Below are 19,205 nucleotides of genomic sequence, written 5' to 3'. Positions count from 1 at the left end.
GTACCAGTCCAACGTTTGAGAACGTGTTTATTCTTTTGAGAATCAACTTCATGCAGTTCAATGTCTCACGCTGTGAAATGAAAGCACAGAAGAAACAAAACAATTCAAGTTCCGGAAGAAATGGTGTCATCAATCCTCGCTATCTTTGGCAGCTTTAACAGCTGAACACGCGGGGAATTCTTTCCGCAATGGAAATGGAATATTCTTCAGAAACGTCCCATAAACGCAGTTGATCCCAAACGAGCTCGATGACGTTCAACTTTGCACTTTGGAGACCGTTTGCCTTTTTGTGAGACTGTAATTCGAAAATGTACATTTCGTGTTCGTTTTGTTGACAACGTTATTTCTACGAACTGAGGATCTTGGAGCGTCCTCGTCGCGGTGTCACAGACTTGAATCCGATTGGAATGCTGCGGCGTGACCAGGGGATCAAATAATTAAAAAAAAAGCACATTTTACTGTACGACCTTGATATTGCGTTTGAATCCATTTTTCCCCCGATATTTAACCAAACTTGCAAATGTATTTCCCCCACTGTGTAAGCATTTACATGGGCGCTTTATAAACACACGGTGCCATCCAAAGTGCAATGAAGAGCGACGCTAGCTTTTGTGCCCATTTTGGAATCAGTGGAAGAATGATGTATAAAAATACAATAAAATCGGAGTAGCATAAGGTTACTTCTGTCCTCGGAGCCCTCAAACTAGAACCCGCGTGCTCTATGAAAAGCAGAAGTGCATCTGCATCCGTCCGTTTGGCAGAAGCGACCGGCAAACGTCATTTAGCCATCGAAGCGGCATCCTCGCTGGATCTGAGTCGGTCACAGAAGACCGAAGCAACGCCAACGGCAGAGTCCGCGTTCTGTCCATATATCAGCGGCCGAGCGAACGCTCTCTCCACTTCCTGTCTCAGCACCTCGTTACGCGCGAGGGCGCCCCCGCCGCCCACTATCCTGTCGACGCCCGCCTGCCGCAAGCGCTCGGCGGGCATCATCGAGGCCAGGTTCTCCAGGATCCCGCGGCACAGCGCTCTGGTCACGTGACCCAGAGAGACATTGGAGGCGGCGATGTTGGTCACCTGACCCCGAGCGAAAGGGTCGTGTCGCTCTCCGAGGATGGTCGGGCGCACGACCAGATTGCTGTTCTCCTGTTTCAGAGCGCAAGCGATCATCTTCTCATATATAGATTGCTCTTTCAGCTCCACACCTGCAACATCGGGAAATTGGAAAACGTTATTTCTCTCTGAACGGATCGAGCGGCACAGCGGTTTGCGCATCTGCCGAACAGTCGCGGCTCGGGATCTCGGCTCGGATGCGTGCTGCGTGGAAACCGGGCGACCTGCGGGGGCCGCCGATCACATCAAGAGATCAAATACTTATTTATCTCAATAGAAAGCGCATTTCTCTGTCTTATATTAGTCTGCCTCTTGCCAGAATCGATAAACAAGCATCCAAATTGGAGACTGTAACGATAGTGCGTGGCTTTTTTTTCTCAGGGACTCTGGCTTCCGAAAAAAAAAACAAAAAAAAAAAAAAATACTTCTTAGGTTCATCGAAGACTCTAATTGGTCCGTAGGCGTTTCCAGGGTGTAGCCCTCCTCTCAACAAACGTCACCCGCAACCCTAAAGAGGGCTCTCTCTGTACAAAACACACGCAATGGGTGGCTGACTTGAAAAAGTTACATTTAAAACCAAACAAAATCAAGCAAAAGTGCAAAGAAGTAGATGGCCACAGTGTATTCCACTTGACATCTTCTACATACGCTATACGGGCAATAATGAAAAAATATTGCTACATCGTTTGACCTTTTCTTGTTTACTAAAAGATCATTTCCTAAATGTGTTACATGAACTTGCATGTAATTGCACGGGAGAGCGTAAACGCGCGCTTTTCAATGCCCCCGCTTTCGGAGGCAATTCGAAGCCGATCCCGGCCGACGCAGTGGGAGGGGGCGGGGCCACGCCCGCCAGCCGGTCGCACGTTTTTCAGTCAATTAAGAACACGCCTTGTGTTTCTCACTGCTCGCGAGGAGTAAGCAAGGTAACACTCACAAATATCTTCCATCAATGTGCGAGAGTCATCGAATTAACACACTTCTTGGCAATCGCCACCGTAATTAATAACATTACGACTCAGACACACCTCGTCGTTCAAAATAACAGGTCTACAAAATGTGGAGGAACGTCTACGAATTCAACCTTCCTCTAGAGGGGGAAACAAATGCGCTCCTTGCGGAGAACACCACTGACGAAAGCGCATACCGAGCTCTCTCATCCAGCCGCCGAGCGTGTCCACAAAAGCGGCCAGCGCATTCCCTCCATTGAGCGCCGCCGCCACCGCCAAGTACGAGGAGCCAAAGTATGGGAAGAAGGCGACAGACGAGTCAGGCTGAGGAGACTTGGGAGGCTTGAAGTCAGCTGGCATGACGAAGGCCAACTGGGCTGAGGTGCTTAGGTTAAGAACTAGGAGGTTAAAAGCGTAAAACAGGCAGAGAACAAACGGTTACGGCATAGCACGAAAGGAACAATCGCTGCAGGCTTCAGGTGTCAGCATATCCGCCGCGGGTACTCCCGAGAATACAATTGGAACGGTCTTGGTTAAGATGTGACAATCGGGATGTACAGTGCCGTGGAAAAGGATCGGCCCGCTTCTCAAATTGTTCGTAGTTTTGCATAGTTTCCCCACTTCAAACGGAGGTAAGCGGTAATCAGACAAAGATAACCCGAGCACATTTTCGGAAAGCTCACGCAAGCCCGATTACCTCCGGACCGGTTCAATCAAGAAATGACTTCGATAGAAACCGTACGATCAAATCCAGTCGACCGAAAGCTGCAACGGAAACCCAAAGAAAATCAAGAACAGATGGGAAATAAAGTCATTGACCTCCATCGGTCTGGAAAGGCTTACAAAGTCATTTCTGAAGCTTCGGGCTCCGGCCGACCAGGGTGAGAGCCATTATCGCCAAATGGAGAAAACACGCAACAGCGGTGAACCTTCCCGGGAGCGGCCGGCCTACGGAAATCCGCGAGAGCGCAGCGACAACGAGGCCCGTCGCCATAACAATTTTTCTAAGACGATATATTTTCCCGAAAATCTCAACAACTCATTCCACAATAGGGAAGAGACGGGGGCAAAAATTGCATCCGTGACAGAGTTCTGAGGCGAAAAGCACTGCTTACCAAAAACAACACAAAGGCTTGCCTTACTTTTGCAAAACAAAACAAAAACCCTAAACAAAACAAATACTTTTCCGCGGCACTGCACGTGCCTCCTCGCAATAGAGGTCCCGTCGTGCATGTCCATCTCGGCTCTGTGACCCGATGGCACCCGATTTTTCATTACAAAAAGAGGATGAAATGAGTTGGGAGTGCGGTCGCGTGTGAAATGTAAGCGTTCAGCCATCGGCCTGTGCGCTGTGGTCGCCCGCCTGAAGGAGAGGACTTCCTGTTCCACCTGCGTCTGTCTTGGCACTCAGGCAGGAGTAGACGGCACACTGGCAGTCTCCCAGAGCGGCCCCTACCGGTGTGCCCGCGGGGATGCCGTGCCAGTCGGCGCGCGTGTGGCCCGCCAACTGACCAGAGGGGACGCACTCGGGTAGCAGGCGCAAAGGGAAGCCAACACCATTCAGGCTAGAACACACAAACGCAACGGTTATGCGCAAGACTCGGCTTGAACAACATAGCATGCGGTGAGAACAAAGGTTGCCCCTTAAAGCTTAATCCTGAACTATTTTTGTCAAAAAAAAAGCCACCGCAAGACGAGATGACAGAAAGCCGCTGAAGCCTATCGGCTTCTGACACATCTTGACATAGTTTGCAGTATTTGTTTTTGTTATATTGAGTGACTATGCTATACATTCCCGCGTTGGATCACTCGGTGACGCTCTGAAATGACCGAGTGTCCAAATGTTTGCGATGCGCTCTTGAAGACACAGCGGGGGTGGGCTTTGTTGCAATGCTGAACGGCAGCATTAGGCCATAAATTGCAGACGGTGGCTTCAACATTGGAATACGTGGACACCGTGAGCACGTAAATCAACAACACAAAGTGTTACGTACATGTCCACGTTCCACTGGCTAGAAGACGTGTTGTAGAAACCCCAGCTGGCTGCGTTCTGCGGCGTCATAAGACATCTGTCTAATCCACACAACACGGACACCACATAGTCCTGGACGGTACCCGCGACCGTGAAGTCCGTCAGGAACTCGGGCCTGCGGAAGAACCCCACGTCGTACTCCCACCGAACAATAGGTTGAAAATACCACCGATGTACTGTACGTGTGTTTCGTTCACCTGTGTTTCATGTACCAAAAGATTGTCGCGCAGCCGAATCCCGCGGCTACGCTGAGGTGTGAATCTGGTTTCGGAAGGGAGGATAGGAAGCTTTCGCTGCAGCGGCCGTCTTGCCAGGTGATCAGCTGACTGAAGTTGCCTCCGGACCAATCGCCACCTGCGACAACCAAATGTTCCTCATTTAGAAACCCGAATAAAAGATCGGTTTGACCTCTGTGCGAATACAAAGACACCCCTGCCACGATACACTAGAAGAGATGAGTTGACGTCCCATTTCACAGATTGCCGCGTAAGATTGCCACATGCATTCTTCGGAATCCCACGCGTGTGTGTGTATCAGAATCAGAATCAGAATCAGAATCATCATCTTTATTTGCCATGTATGTCCAAAAAACACACGAGGAATTTCAGGCAAGTTTTGACTTGGAAAAAGAAGCACTGTGAGGATTTGTTTTTCTTTTCTTACAAGCAACAACAACAGCAACAACAAAAACTTGCTCCACAGATTTAGTTTTGGCAGTGAGAGCATGCAGAACTGCACCGCTTGAATTTGCATGTTTACAAATTCAAATGTTAAACCTTTTGCTACTATTGCATTCTTGTACAACGTGCTGTTTGCCGGTGTTAGCATTCATCATGCTAATGCGTGCAATGTAATGAGGCTGCGACAACAACTTTAATGAAGCATTGTCATTGAAGCACACCCGTTGAGCAACAACCCTTACACCAGCTCCTTGCGTTTCATTTACCTTGTTGTATTTTACCATTTCATCGAACTTCTTGTAGTTTATTTATGAGTGTATCATCGTCTTACTATTATATTTCTATGATCATTCTAATCTAAAATCTTGCTGTGTATATGGATCGAAACGCGGGTACTACCTTTTTATGGAAGTCGCCATAGTTAGTGTATCACTAACTTATGCTAAAGTGGTCGAAAGACATAACGACAACAATCGTGACTATTTAGGTCTTGGAAACCCCTTCAATGAACAGCGGGACGCCACGGCGGTAACTGAGCGTGATGACGTATTCTTACGCCGAGGTGGAACCGGGAGACGTTTTACCAATGCGCAAAAGAGCTCCAAAGAAAGAAAGAAAGAAAAGGGTGTTTTACCACTCTGCGCATTCCAAAACAAAACCCCGTGCATCTGTCCCGATACCCCGATGCTGCACACATGTTGCAGTTTGTCCCCGGGCAACAGTCCGACGCACCGGTTGAGAGTGTCCAAAATCCGGACGGTATCCTGCTCCTTGGCCTGTACATCGAGAGACACGTGGCCCGATTAACAACCCGATGTTTGCACTTCCCGTTATTTGTGTGTGTGCGCGGAGCGGCGAGTGGCACGGCACGGACCTGAATCGCATTCAAATCGGCTACGTCACAAGTCGTTGCTAAACTCTGGCGTGCAGCAACACTCCGTGATTCCGTTTCCAATAAAACCGCTTTAATGGATGTGGTACCCACATCCAAACCTAGAATATATGTAGCGGGCATGACAGCGCCGGCTCCGACTACTCTATGGCCACGTCACAGACAGAGACGGATGTCGTACGCTGGTGATGAAGATACGCGCTGATGGCGACGCTATGCTAGGCAGGTCAAAGTCGTCCGTGTGGGCGTACGGCAAGAAAACCGAAAAGCCATAGATACCTGCGCACGATTGCGTAAAACGCCGTACAATCACGACAAAGGCAACTAGGAATCCATTTTTTGCCCTTGTTGTACATGTATATGTATCATGTGCTGTGGCGTTGACAAAAAAAAAGTAACTCTCGTGAAGAGCGGTCGAGAAATGGGCAAGTTACCACTTCGTTTCTGTGTCTATGCTCTGCCTTGAATGGGAACGTCGACCTTTCCAAGATGGCCGCCACCGAGGCACGTGTTTTGGTTTTAGTTCAACCGGGCTGCTCTTTCAAGTTCCCACAATCCATTGCGAATGGTATGGACGGGGACTGACTGACAAGGACTCCTATTGGATTTGGGGGGAAAAAAACCCAAAAAATGAATGTGGCTTTTCCTTGTCATATATACTGACATTTTTGGTAGCAGCTCCAAGTTCAAGTCGCCGAAGTGATATTTCCCACAGGATGCATTTGTGAGAAGCTCCTCCGTTGTCGCTCCGGTAAGAACCACGAAGCTCTTAGCATTAGCACGAACACGGTGTTAGCACGGCGTTCAAGTAAGATGGAAGAAAGTCGTACAACGCTGGTGTCATTTGAGCACGAACACGTCTCAAACGCAATCAACTGTTGTCGGCAGCAGAAACGTCTTCAAAATTTCGACGGAAGCATCTGCTGCAAAGCAATGATGGCGTTAACTATACGGGCAGGGAATATTCAAAGTCGACACGCTCAAAATGTCGTTGATGTGCTTTCAAATGTGACCGGTAACCTGTGCAAATCAATTGAAATAAGACGCTTTCTGAAATCTTTCACATAGGGGAAGTGGGGGGGGGACGACGACTGCTGAGCTCGTGTAGTTGCACAAGTGTGCACACCCCTCTATAAATGGGAATTAACATTCAAACTCATGTTAAATGGGAGTCACTGTGCACCTGCTACAATTTAAAGTGCCTCTGACTAACCGAAAAAAAGAAATCATTTCAGCTGTACTACGAGGCTTTTCTTCACATTTTTTCTAGTCACGTCTTAGAAGCACAAGCCATCGGATCTCGTTGTTCGAAGGTATCGGTCAGAAGGGTGCCAAAGAATTTCCAAGGCATTCAGTATACCGTGGAAGCCAGAGTTGACATCATCAAGTGGAAGAAATATGGCACAACAGTGACATAACCAAAAACTGAGCATCGCTTCAGAATTGATGAGAAGGCAAGAAGAAAGCTAGGCTGATCGCACAAGTGACAACTATTTCCTGTCCTCTTCATATGTCTGATCTACGGGTTAAGTCGTCAAGACGGAAACCTAATCTTAGAAAGAAAAACCTCAGTCACAACTGCATTTTTCAAAGGCGCGCTTGAATTCTCCCCTAAACGCATGTGGGGAAATGTGAAAAAGGTTCCGAAAAGGCTTACTTGGTGCAAACCCAACAAAGTTTTGAAATGATTTTTCTTGGTTTCCTTTTTTTTATGTCACAAAAACCTGGCATTCGAACAGGAGTGTGCGTGTGTGTGTGTGTGTGTGTGTTATATCCACTCTAATGAACGCGATTGTACAGAACCGCTTGAAAATGGTGTCGCAAATGGTAGTGATCTCATCATCAGCGTCGTCCGTTATCCGCAGAATCTTCCCGTGACCCACGACCGGAGCCCAGATGGCAGCCGTAGTAGCCAAGCGAGAGGGGCCGCAGTTCATCAGCGAAGTGGCCATGAGGGGGAACGCGGCCGTGCTGGACTACTGCCGCACCTCCGTGTCGGCGCTGTCGGGAGCGACGGCCGGTATCCTGGGCCTGACGGGACTGTACGGCTTCATTTTTTACTTTTTGTCCTCGTTCCTCCTGTCTTTACTGCTTATTCTCAAGGCCGGACGCCGATGGAACAAGTGCTTTAAATCCAGACGGCTGCTCTTCACCGGGGGCCTGGTCGGAGGTCTTTTCACCTACGTCCTCTTCTGGACTTTCCTCTATGGAATGGTGCACGTGTACTAAAATGACCTGACCTTAACCTAATTACATTTTGTTTGAACCGTAGATGAGCCAAAAATAGATCTTAATGTTATTCCATTCTGACCTGCTGATCCAATATACATTTAGTTTCCTCTTCACACACTCAACGATGCCTTTTATTAGCTCCGGGCCTCTCCTCATTTATGACCCTGCCCAGGATTCTTATTTGGATTTGTGGTGTAACAGACTGTAGCACATGACATCCTAAACAAGGTGTAAACGCTTGGTATTACACTTTTCTGTACAGTAAAGATGTGATTACTAATTGGAATAAAGTCTTCTGTACTTGCATGCGTCATATTTTCTTTCTGCTTTAATACTGTCGAAGGCGTACATTCATTTGCAACAATAAGACCTTTGAAATAAGTAGGAATACGCTCACAATTTAACAGGAGCACACAATACGAGGCAGATCGCTTAGCGGTTGAATTCATTACATGAATCGTGGCGACAAGGCATTGAAATGAGGGCTGGGCAAGTATGGTGGCTACATTGGACAGATGGGGCAAGTCATTTGTAGATGAGGTTGAAAAATGAGGTTTTTTTTTTTTTTTTTTTATCTTGAAACAACTTATACTCCTGACAAAAAGAATTTCTAAACACAATTGTTCAATGTAAAATATAACCAATTATTTAAAAAAAAAAAAAAAAAGATTTCATGAAATGGAAATTTCATTTGACCAATTTTAGGTTGAAAAAGGCAACGTTATTGCAAATAAATAGGACAGGACTCCTGATCATGTAACTTGTCAGTGCGGCCTTGCAGCCCAAACGTTGCCCACCTGTGACTTAAATAAATGTTTCAGAATTATCAGCGTTAATGCTGCTCCACTTGTATAACTTCAGAAAGTGCCCAAAAAATGGAATATCATTGATGGACTTTGTCATACCATGTAGCTATTGATACTTTGCTGTAAATTCTGCGAATAGTTCAGAAAAATGGAAGAAAGCTGTGTTAACTCTCTTATGTTCATTTTCTCAGGAACAGCAATCGTGTTGCTGGGTCCATTTGACCTGGACCATGTTAAATAAGGAAAAGTTTTGGGGTTTTCTTTCTGTGATGCCACACGATTGTGCCAAAGCCCTGACTAATCAAGTCGGACGTGGAGTTGAGGAAGCAGGCTGAAGTGATACATCTTAACGGAGAGAACATCTTTGATGGTGAAGTTTAGCGTGGGTTGTTAGCAGACGTTATGGAGAGTCTTTGCCGGTTGTGTATGTTTTTGCCGAGTGGCGGCATCTGTAAGCCCTTTATTTTTACGGGCAATGTAAGATGAGTGAAATTCTATAAAGGTATTGGGGTGGATCACCGATTGTGGCATATATTGTGCATTTGAAACCGTTTCCGCCATTATAAACACGGCTACTTTGTCTTCTTCTCTTGCGCACCGATTCTCAGCGTGGTAGCACGACGAGAGATTTGCGAACGAATCACTCGGTAGCGTTCAGTTGTGTTTAACATTTTAATACAATGAATTTGTGTTTCCTCTTTAAGAACTGTCTTTAAACTGAGGTGCAATTTCTATATGCGATGCTTTTCAATATAGTAATTATTTAAATGCTGCTTTTGGTTCGCCTATATTTTAGTGCAGGCTAATGGTCAAACTGCATAACGTTACAGTGGTTCACAATGTGAAATATACTTCAGGAATAGAAGCTGTTTTGTTTTTGATGAACGCTACTAAATACGCTACAGTATTTTAATGTTGGTCATGATGGTGGTACTTAGAGTTAGCAAAGTCTTTTTAGAGAAGCGCTGCTGGAGTGAATGACCTTTTGCGGCGCAAGGGCGCTGCTTCACTCTATTTTCTTTTCGAATTGCCTTGAAAATGGATCGGTTCGACCGGCAACATAACGTGAGGGTGAATACAGTTTGAATGAGAATTTCTACAGCTCAGGTGACCAGCTGCCAATGTCGCTCAGGCACCATGAAACACAATGCAAAAATAGGCTGTCAAGGAGCGATTGGCTAAAACAATGTCAATGAATCCAGCGCGTTTCCCTTTGTCTTGCCACCCGCTGCCAAATTGATGTTGAGACGATCGACGCCGCGGGTGCAGTTGTCACGGCTGGTCTCTCTGCAGTCGAGGCAAAAGAATCACTCGAGCAGGCGGCGAGGCGACAGTCACGTCAACAAGGCGAGAAGTGAGTTCCACTTTTGGGTTCCGCCTCTTGAGACCGGTCTTGCATTTTCAGTTGCGTGACGCGAATGTGATGTGATGCTTTGGTTCCGCACCCTGGCGAGCGAGGGCGTACCGCTGGCCCGTGTTGCGTGGAATGGTGGGACCCCGCTTGTCCTCAGGTGGCTTGTTCTCAGCCTCTAAGGCTTCAATATCCGCCGTGTTTTTCATTGAGTTGACAGCCGCTAATTTCCTGGATTTCCTTTCCCGACCCTTCCGCTCCCTGATGGAGTTCCGCTCTTTCCTGTAATATTCGCCGTGGCAGAGATCAGCCAGTGGATGAAAAACGTTCTCTTTGAAGCCAGAATAAAATCACATTTCGTTAGCGCTTTCAAAGTGTGAGGCGGATTGCTCGTACAGTGAACCCCCGCTATACTGCGGTTCATCATTTGCATATTTGTAGGCGCTGGGGTTTATAGTATACAGCCGGATTGTCCAGATTGAGAGTCGCGCGCCTTCAGTGGAGTACGGCGTCATCCTGCAACATGCTGGGCATCACAGAGTTGATTAAAATGATCCGTTGTTCCAAGGTTTAGGATTACCATCACATCGTATACTTATATGGTCACTTCTGTTAGCCTCCCCATGGCATTTCGCATTTCACATTCGCATTAAGATAGTAGACTTGCATTCTTAAATGGTTGAGTTGAGCATTTTGGTTTTTACATATACAATGTTGAATTCTATTTTGTTTTGGGTTAGTTTCACAGTAAACTTTCACTGGGACGGATAAATAATGAGCTTGCACGCCTTGCCGCCTCTTTGAAGAACTGCGAGCAAGCGGGAGATCAACCGCTAAGGAATCGTTTGAAAAGAGTCTTTTGATAGGTTCATGTGCTTAAAGCATTTGCAAAGTGGTAAAACGATGAAGATGTTTTTATATGGTCTCTATATCGCAGATCGCCAATAGTCGAGTCTCTGCAGTGCATGACTTTGCATCAAAATGTGACTATTCTTGCAAAAGACAAGTATTATCCTTGTCAGATTTCAACTTTTTCCCCCCCTTGTAAAATAAATACATAAGTGGGGCACGAATATTCCCTTCATAAGACAGTGTGTTTTGTGGATAATGCCATTATTTGAAGATGGTAAAATGAAAAGCAACATTGTATACAGAGGCATGTTCCAAAATTGGCTGCCTTGAAATTTCTTGGTGGGGATCGTCACCGCCCCACAGTTTGAAGATGCCTCGAAGCATAAAACATACTTGAAATTGATGATCTCGAACTTCTTGTTTCGATAGAAGGAGCTTGTGTTCATCATGTACAGCAGGATCATATCACACACAAAGGCTCCCTGGAAAAAGATTGATTGTTTAAAAAGTCACCAGAACAATTGATTTGGCACAGCGCTACATCGTAATTGTAACGTACAAAAAAAGCAATATTATGACGATAACTCACTATTCCGAGAAGAGCAACACCGGAGCCAATGGCAATTATTGTGGGAATGATATTGAATTTTCCAGCCTGCAAGGGGAAAAAACATTAACTGGAGTGACGACTACTGGAAAAGGCTGCCCTAAACTTCTCAAATGACAGCGACAGTACTACCTGGCCATTGATCATGATGTCAAAGCGAATTCCATATACTTTATACAAAGTGCGAAAGGTTTCCCCATTTTCATCCTTATAGTATCTGGCATATCTGCAAGGCAACGTCATCAGATGGTTTAGTTAGAAAGAAAAGTGGGAGTACTGAGATGACGTACCTGAAGTTGTATCCCGGTGAAACAGAGTTGTTCAAGTTGATGTCCAAACGGGTGAAGCTGTATTGTGGATTACACTGAGAGTAGTCCTTGTCCAAATCACAATTCCACTCAATTAGGATACCAACAGACCCACCCTGAAAACAGGAGGATCCGAAAATGGGGCGTGGGGTTCTGCGCTGCTTGTTGCTCAAAAGACAGCCATTTTTTCAATTACGCCAGTCAAGAAAGAAGGGTATGCATACTGCTCGAGTGAGTCAGCTTGAACCCGAATGACAAAGGTGCTCATGGAAATAGTCTTATACACCATTCGAAAGAATCCCGCTAACGGCGACTGCTACCATTTTATCCATCCCGCCATGCAATTCTAAAAACAAAAAACAAGACAACCTTTATCAAAAGCCGGAAACCATGTAACACACAAATTCTCATCATGTGCCATTTGGTGTTCGATCATAGCGTCTTAATGTTGCATACATTTTACTTTGGGGGGTTAATTCAACATTTTCTTTAATCGAGCACTGTCACCTGTATCCTATCGGTGGACATGACTCTTCTCTTGTGTTGCTAAAGGTAGCGTTGCCTATTTGTTCTGTTGGATGCACATCTTAGCCATAGCTAAGACATATTCTTAAGACACATGCGAACTGTATAAACGTTTTCTTTAAAAGAAAACAAATCATTTTACATTATGGAGCTTTGTACCTTGGCAGCCATGTCCTGAAAGTCGTGTCCAGCCCGTTTGACCAGATCTCCGAGGCGAAAGATGGGACAGTAAGGATGGTTCACTCGGTCGTAGGAGCATCTTTTCAAGTAGCCGTCATCGGCGCTGTCGAGAACGTTGGACCTAACAAAGTGAAGACGGCGGTCACGGCAAGTATGACGCCTCGTAAGAATCAAGGACGCGAGTCATTTGTTGGTCCGGGCTTGTGTTAATATTGTTTTGACATGACAGAGCCCACATGATAGAGACAATGTAAGAAAGAGACGTCATCGCGTTAAAAATGTCTAAACGGTTCAAAATGTTCTTTTCTCTTTTCTCATCGTTTTGCTTTATTTGAGATACATTGCCTGAAAGAAACAAACATAATGGATACTAATAATTAGTCTGTGAAGCACGTTGATTAGAGTTTGGACCTAAATGCTGAGCGGCTTGAAAAGGCTTTTACGGCTCCCGAGCAGTAATGTATAGTACAGCGTTTCTGCCATTAATTTGAAACCCACCACGCGTTTCCCAGCGCCGGTTAACGGTGCTTTCCATCGCCTACATCTGGTCATGAAAAGACTGAGAGTGGTCTAGAAACCAAAGAAAGACGTGTGCTTCCTTTCAATGAGCTCGTGTTGTACATCATTGCCACGACGAGTGTCCTCTCTCCACAACACTTGAAAGTGGAGAGAGGGGGAGTCCGTGTCGTGTGACACCTGTCCGCAGTTGGGCTCGCTGTCGAGGGCATCTCACATGACTGTTCGGCCGTCTCGCTGAGCGCAACGCGCAGGCCGTATTAATAGAAGGCTCCCTGCACCCGAAAGCTATTTAAAGCCTCCGCGGGCCGCAGATGTCTGGTCTACGGAATGAAGCGCTGATGAAACCGGAGGCACGCCACCGCTCGGCACCACCTGGAGACACTTACTTGGAGAATTCGAACATCGGGAACCGGATGAAGTTCTTGATGTAAATGGTGAAGTTTTCGGCTTCGCTCAGGAGCGGCACTCTGGGAGGGAACATAGGAAGCGGGACGGTCGTTCCGAAGGGATGGCAGTTTGCTACGCGCTGCGTCGGTGAAAATGTCCTCAGGTACTCACGCGGGTCTCTTGCTGTATTCTACAGGACACCAGGCACGAATCTCGCAGGTCCCGGTGCTGTTTATACACAAGCCTGTTTTAATTCCTGATGGAGAGAGCAAAGATTCTTGGCTGGGTTAGGGTTAGAGAGAGCTGATGCCAAAATCGGACAAATTGGGACTGCGTGGATTGCTGATGATGAAACAGGCATGGTGGCATGCAGTACAAAGTACAGAGCAGTGGTTCGCCACGCTTGTCATCCCATTTTGCTCATGTTGCCAAGTCGCCACCCGCTTCTATAGAAGTTAAGAACAATAACGATGTTTTGTTCCAAAAGAACCTTCGGAAGCACAAGTGCAGTGTATTAGATTTGTACATCGCCTTTCAAATGAGTTTGATGTGCCGCCAAAGGCTGAGCTGCACTGTATTAGCTTGTATTAGCTTAACTAGCGGCTCGAGTGCGGAGCAGTTACGCTTCCTGTCCTTTCCCGAATACATTCGGCGTGGGAACGTCGTATGCCTCTGCACTAGACTGAAACAAATCGCTCTGTTTGTCCTAGCTCTCCGCGACTCACACAAAACGGGTTCCCAAACCGCTTTCGGAGGGAGGCCGACCCACCGGTTCGGAAGCGCTGGCCTGCAGAACTGCACGGACCGCCACTTTCGTGAGCTCAAAAATTCTGTAATGCAAACAGATTACAGATATAATTCTTTTGTGGCCCTGAAAATTCGAGGTGCCGTACATGTACGTAAAAAAAGGGCTCTAATTCATGAATGCGCTCTAAATCAGTTTTTGGTCATTGCTAGGGCTTGTCATACAAATATTCATTATGATTGTGACTTTACTACTACATTAAAGTGGATGAGTGATGGACTACAGTGCATTCCAACTTGCGCATGTCGAAATTCGTCACCGCCGTAAGAATGGAATGAATTCCCTTGTAAACCGAGGACTCCCAGTACGAAGTATTTTGCCACACGTCGTAATAAGTGTGATTCTTGACAGTAACCGGTCCTCACCGTGCCCCGCTACGACAGTCTCCCCCTCGATGCAGTCATCATCGCTAAGGCATTGGCCATTTGGCACCTTGAAACTCTGCGATGCAAAAAACAACACTTCAATTCAAAGCGTTGCTATTGGGGTCATTCCGCAATTAACACGGGGGACCGCTCTTGTGCGCGCTCACCTCGGCGCAGAAGCCCAGCCTCTGATCGGGGGTCTCGATGTAATTTGTTACCACGAAGAAAACCTGTTCTCCCTGCGCAACACAATCGGGGCTTTAGTCATTCTGACGAAGGAGCAAAAGGTTCAATGAATTACAGCCTGGAGAAGATCAATACTGTTCAATCTGTTTGGGCAGACGCTGCTGCGAATTCCTAATCCCTCTTGGCAGCGCATACGTCGGGGAAGGTTCTGATGCAAAGGACGCCGGCAATATACGTACACTCGGTGGAATGACACAGTCCTCGGCACTCCACAGGCGAAGGCCGCTCTCAGAGCTGTTGGTGAGCGTGACGCCTTTGAGCTTGGTGATGACGGACGACTGGATGGCCTCCTCTCTCTCCTGGTAGCCCTTCCTCATCACAAACACCCACCTAATGCACGAAGCAACGATTCACAATTCAGCCATCTGTTTTGCCATCAAGTCTCTTTATTAGTGTAGCGGTTTACCGACCGCAGCTAACGTTCGCGCATCCCGATGCCCACGGGCTCCGCTCCGTGCCCTGCTGCGATCCTGAACCACATATGCCGTGTAGGTAGGTAGCTAGCTAGCTAGCTAGATAGCTAGATAGAAATCTCTATTGACGGTAGGGATGGGCATTTGACTACATTTTCTTGATCAACGACAGGGAAAATGAATGATCGATCAATCTATCAATTCCGATTGTTTTTCCTATTTTGGGGCCAGTGTCACAAGGCTCAAAATGGCACAAAATGCACCGAGTGCGGAGGAGCCTGCTCTCGAGGTGACTGTTAAAATTGTGCACTGAGTCCGGAAATGAACAAGGAAGGCGGTCCAAGGACGACTGAGCGAGAGGGATGCGCCTCAACCAATGCTAGCCTAGAGGCGGCGTTCTGACATAATTGGGGACTGCCGGGAGAATTGAAATAGCCGAAACACGAACGATCAGTTGGAGTTCCCAATGAGGTAACAGCCAGCTCATGCGCCATCCTGACGAGGACGAGCGCTACGGAAAACGGACGGATCATTTATGATAGCTATCCCAAAACACACACTTACCAGCTGCTTCAGTAGGTGCGGGATGAAATATTCCGTCTAGTCTACAAAGTCAATAGCCTTCAGTTTGTATCGACACTGCCGAAGAAGTATTCATTGAACATTATTGCGGTTGTAGTTTGCAGCGTCGTCCGTCCGAGTCTGTAAATGAGAATGCACCTTTCAAATGAAGGACTTCCTAAAGCTGTCTGTCACACACACAAGCACATAGCGTTCCTTAAACAGTGGCCTCTGCTTTCAAGGGCGAAATTATGGAAATTGTTTACAAATAGTTGGGTCTCCTGAGTGCTTGCTGACACGTCAAGTGTGAAACGAAGCAATCCAGTAAATCTTTTGGTAGGCTATAGGCCTACTTGTGAAAATGTGCCTGTAAGAGCCATTCTGCACCTGAACCCTACTGTTATGTCATGGTGAGGCTAGTTTAGATAATAACCGCCCCTGCCCTGCGTTTCTCCGCCCATAACGTGACCGGCTCGGCCGGGTGAAGATCCAGAGTCACTTTGGAGCCACTGCAGCACTGTCATGCAAAGACGCTGTCAAACATAAACAGCTACATCCCCCACAGGTGCGACGCCACTGCTATCATGTCAAAACCAAACAGTAAGCAGAGCTGCAGCGACTTTTGTCGGACGCATATTTTAACATTAGCTAGCAGTGGTCGCGCCTGATAACCAGTGCATACTGATTGCTTGGTGAAGTTGTTGATGTGTATGAACTGCTGCATCCGCATCCCGTGAGTGAAAACACTTTCATTGTCTTGACACACTCCGGGCTCCGCTCCCGCAAGTAGAAGCCACTCGCTTGCCGAGCCAATCCTGTAGCTCCACCCGCATTCGTCACTGTAATCCCAAAATCTAGCGGAATCGCTCGTTGCTGACTTGCACGAGACTCTCCACCCTCTCAAATTACTCTTAATTTCAGCAAGAAAAGAAACAGGATGTGTAAAGTGTGTTATATTTGTTTATTCTTTGGCTATATTGATGAAATATATATATATATATATATATTTATATATATATATATATATATATTAAGACACCTGAGGACTGGTTTAAATTGTGGGGGGGGGGGGGGGGAAATAATGCCTTCGATAGACAACGTGCCTCCAAAAACAGTAACCAAACTTTAGAAAATCCTCTTCAAGGGCTGCAAACCCCTGCGAAGAATTATAAAATAGCGTTGTCACCTCTCTGACCATGGCGGTCAAACGGAGTATTAGGAACCTCCATCCATCCATCCATTTTCAGAATCGTTTATCCTCACTTGGGTCGCGGGCGTGCCGGAGCCCGTCCCAGCTATGTTCGGGCGAGAGGCGGGGTACGCCCTGAACCGGTCGCCAGCCAATCCCAGGGGTACATAGAAACAAACAACCATTCGCACTCACAATCACACCTCCCGGCAATTTAGAGTCTTCAATCAACCGACCGTGCATGTCTTTGGGATGTGGGAGGAAACCGGCATACCCGGAGAAAAGCCGCGCGGGCACAGGGAGAACATGCAAACTGCACACAGGCGAGGCCGGATGTGAATCCAGGACCTCAGAACTGTGAGGCACACGTGCTAACCTGTTGTCCACCGTGCCGCAATACTATTATCGGTGCACCCAATGAAGTTTCTTCACAGGCATTAACAAAATGAAAGACGGTACTTTTCTTTAGTATGGTATTAGGACAACAGCTTTCAAGTTGCTGTCAGATCATGATCATCCACCCATTTTCCTGTTCTCGTCTCCTCATTTGGGCCGCGGGTGAGCTGGAGCCTGGCTTTGGACAAGAGTCGGGGTACACCCTCAACTGGTCGCCAGCCAATCGCAGGGGACGTATGCACGAGATAAACAAGCATTTCCACTCACATTCACACTTAATGGGTCATTTAGAGTGTTTAATTAACCTAACATGCATGTTTGGAGAATGTTGGAGGAAAACCCACACATGGGGAGGCCGGAGCCTCCATCCTATCCCACAACCTAAGAAGTAACTGTGACGCAGTCGACTGCCTAACCACCAGTCAACTGCGCTGCCTACTCTTGTCAGACAATTTACGATACAATTACATATCCCGTTGATATTGTAACCGTCACTTCCTTGTCACGTTCACTTTCAGACAATTCCATGATGTCACACAGTATGGAGTCTGACCAGTGTAGTATTTATAATAAACATGAACACACGCACATGCTCTGGCACTTTAACCGAGCAAAGCAAATACATAGGAGTTGCGCAGGCGCAACTATTTTTAACTTCGCGAATCACTTTGAGGAAGGTTAGTCTGTGCAAAGGCACCCATGGACAGAAGCAGCGGGGGCCAACGAACGATCGCACCTTACCCGATTATGTATCCCAGCACGGCCAATTGGTAGATTCGAAACAGTATTCCGATCCGCCTGTTCTCGGCGATGACGTACTTTTCCGTCTTGTAGTTGAGGAGGGAGAAGAAGAAGGTGCCCCAGCCGGCCATGTCGGCGGTCGTGTGAGTGTGCGAGTGAGTGAGCAACACGGTGCGTGTCCCCTCCTCAGCCGGTTGACTCGTTTGTCACTCCGCGTGCTCCTCCAATATGGCAGAAGGCAACATGAGCGCATGTCAAATTCAACCATTCAGCACACTTGAAGATGAATACTCAACTAGTCAACCTTACTACTGCCGTGCTTTGCTTTGGGGGGAATATCTTCCTTTATCAGGGGCGTGAAAAAGGAGGCGAGAATGCACCCAAGTAATTTTAGCACGGAGAAAAAGTCATCATTGTTATTTCAATTATAACATGCATGTATTCAGATTCCTTCAGACCACCTTAAATCTGTGAATTGCATAACCGATTGAATTCAATCAGTTAAAACTTCCGAATATTATTCGAATCTAACAAGCTGTGGATTAACCAAAACTCATTGAGTTCGAATGTATGCAATTGCTTTCCATTAGGTCAGTGTTCTTAACTTTGTTGGAGATACTGAACTCCTCAAGTTTCATGCGTGCATTCACCGAACCCTTTGTAATTGGAAAGTTTTTTTCCTGCAAATTTCAAAGAGTTATATATCGCATTTGCACACAAAATCAATGTGTTCAAAGAACAAAGCCAACAAAACATGAACTTCACACAAAAACACAAACTTATCTCACGGGACTTTTGCTGTTGCCTTACCCGAGACAAGTTGACAAGTTGAGAAATGATTCACCTTGACAAGTGCCACACATTTTGATCATTTAACCTTTATCAGGGTTATAGGCAATTGAGAACATTCTGATATGCAATGCCAACCTGACTGCAGAGTAAAACAAAATGAATAGTGTGTCATAGTAGTCGCAATGTGACAAGAGTTCCCCAAAATGACAGTCTGTGAAAATGCTCAGTTTGGCTGGAATGGCCACTTCGACCTGAGTACCACG

At 46.6% G+C, this 19,205-nt stretch overlaps 3 protein-coding genes across 5 annotated transcripts; 1 reads left to right on the top strand and 2 right to left on the bottom strand.

Annotated features, from left to right (window-relative positions):
* Nucleotides 1-10: 10 nt before the first annotated feature.
* On the bottom strand, nt 11-5,923 carry shpk (sedoheptulokinase). Of its 3 annotated transcripts, none has more exons than XM_061703140.1 (7): nt 5,650-5,923; nt 5,410-5,551; nt 4,293-4,449; nt 4,058-4,210; nt 3,453-3,628; nt 2,261-2,461; nt 11-1,205 (listed from the first exon to the last, which is right to left on the bottom strand). In XM_061703140.1, exons 1-7 carry the CDS (start codon nt 5,788-5,790, stop codon nt 778-780), a joined length of 1,398 nt encoding a protein of 465 aa, XP_061559124.1. In that variant the 5' UTR covers nt 5,791-5,923; the 3' UTR covers nt 11-777. The 3 variants fall into 3 exon arrangements, with proteins under 3 accessions (XP_061559124.1, XP_061559125.1, XP_061559126.1); XM_061703141.1 differs by having other exon boundaries at nt 5,508-5,551; nt 5,650-5,743; XM_061703142.1 differs by lacking the exon at nt 5,650-5,923 and having other exon boundaries at nt 5,508-5,641.
* Nucleotides 5,924-6,207: 284 nt separating this feature from the next.
* On the top strand, nt 6,208-8,205 carry emc6 (ER membrane protein complex subunit 6). Its single transcript, XM_061703150.1, has 2 exons — nt 6,208-6,418; nt 7,533-8,205. Exon 2 carries the CDS (start codon nt 7,564-7,566, stop codon nt 7,894-7,896), a length of 333 nt encoding a protein of 110 aa, XP_061559134.1. The 5' UTR covers nt 6,208-6,418; nt 7,533-7,563; the 3' UTR covers nt 7,897-8,205.
* A 57-nt stretch (nt 8,206-8,262) lies between these two features.
* On the bottom strand, nt 8,263-18,344 carry p2rx5 (purinergic receptor P2X, ligand-gated ion channel, 5). The gene is made up of 12 exons (XM_061703143.1): nt 18,151-18,344; nt 15,030-15,180; nt 14,772-14,843; nt 14,605-14,680; nt 13,606-13,690; nt 13,434-13,514; nt 12,508-12,649; nt 11,806-11,939; nt 11,648-11,741; nt 11,498-11,563; nt 11,302-11,390; nt 8,263-10,338 (listed from the first exon to the last, which is right to left on the bottom strand). The coding sequence occupies exons 1-12, from the start codon at nt 18,279-18,281 to the stop codon at nt 10,107-10,109; spliced, it is 1,353 nt and encodes a 450-aa protein (XP_061559127.1). The 5' UTR covers nt 18,282-18,344; the 3' UTR covers nt 8,263-10,106.
* Nucleotides 18,345-19,205: the final 861 nt, after the last annotated feature.

This window comes from Phycodurus eques, chromosome 17, assembly GCF_024500275.1.
Source record: "Phycodurus eques isolate BA_2022a chromosome 17, UOR_Pequ_1.1, whole genome shotgun sequence".
Classification (NCBI taxonomy): Eukaryota; Metazoa; Chordata; class Actinopteri; order Syngnathiformes; family Syngnathidae; genus Phycodurus; species Phycodurus eques.
Note: the sequence above shows the minus strand (reverse complement) of the source record. Positions and strands in the feature narration are given on the sequence as shown.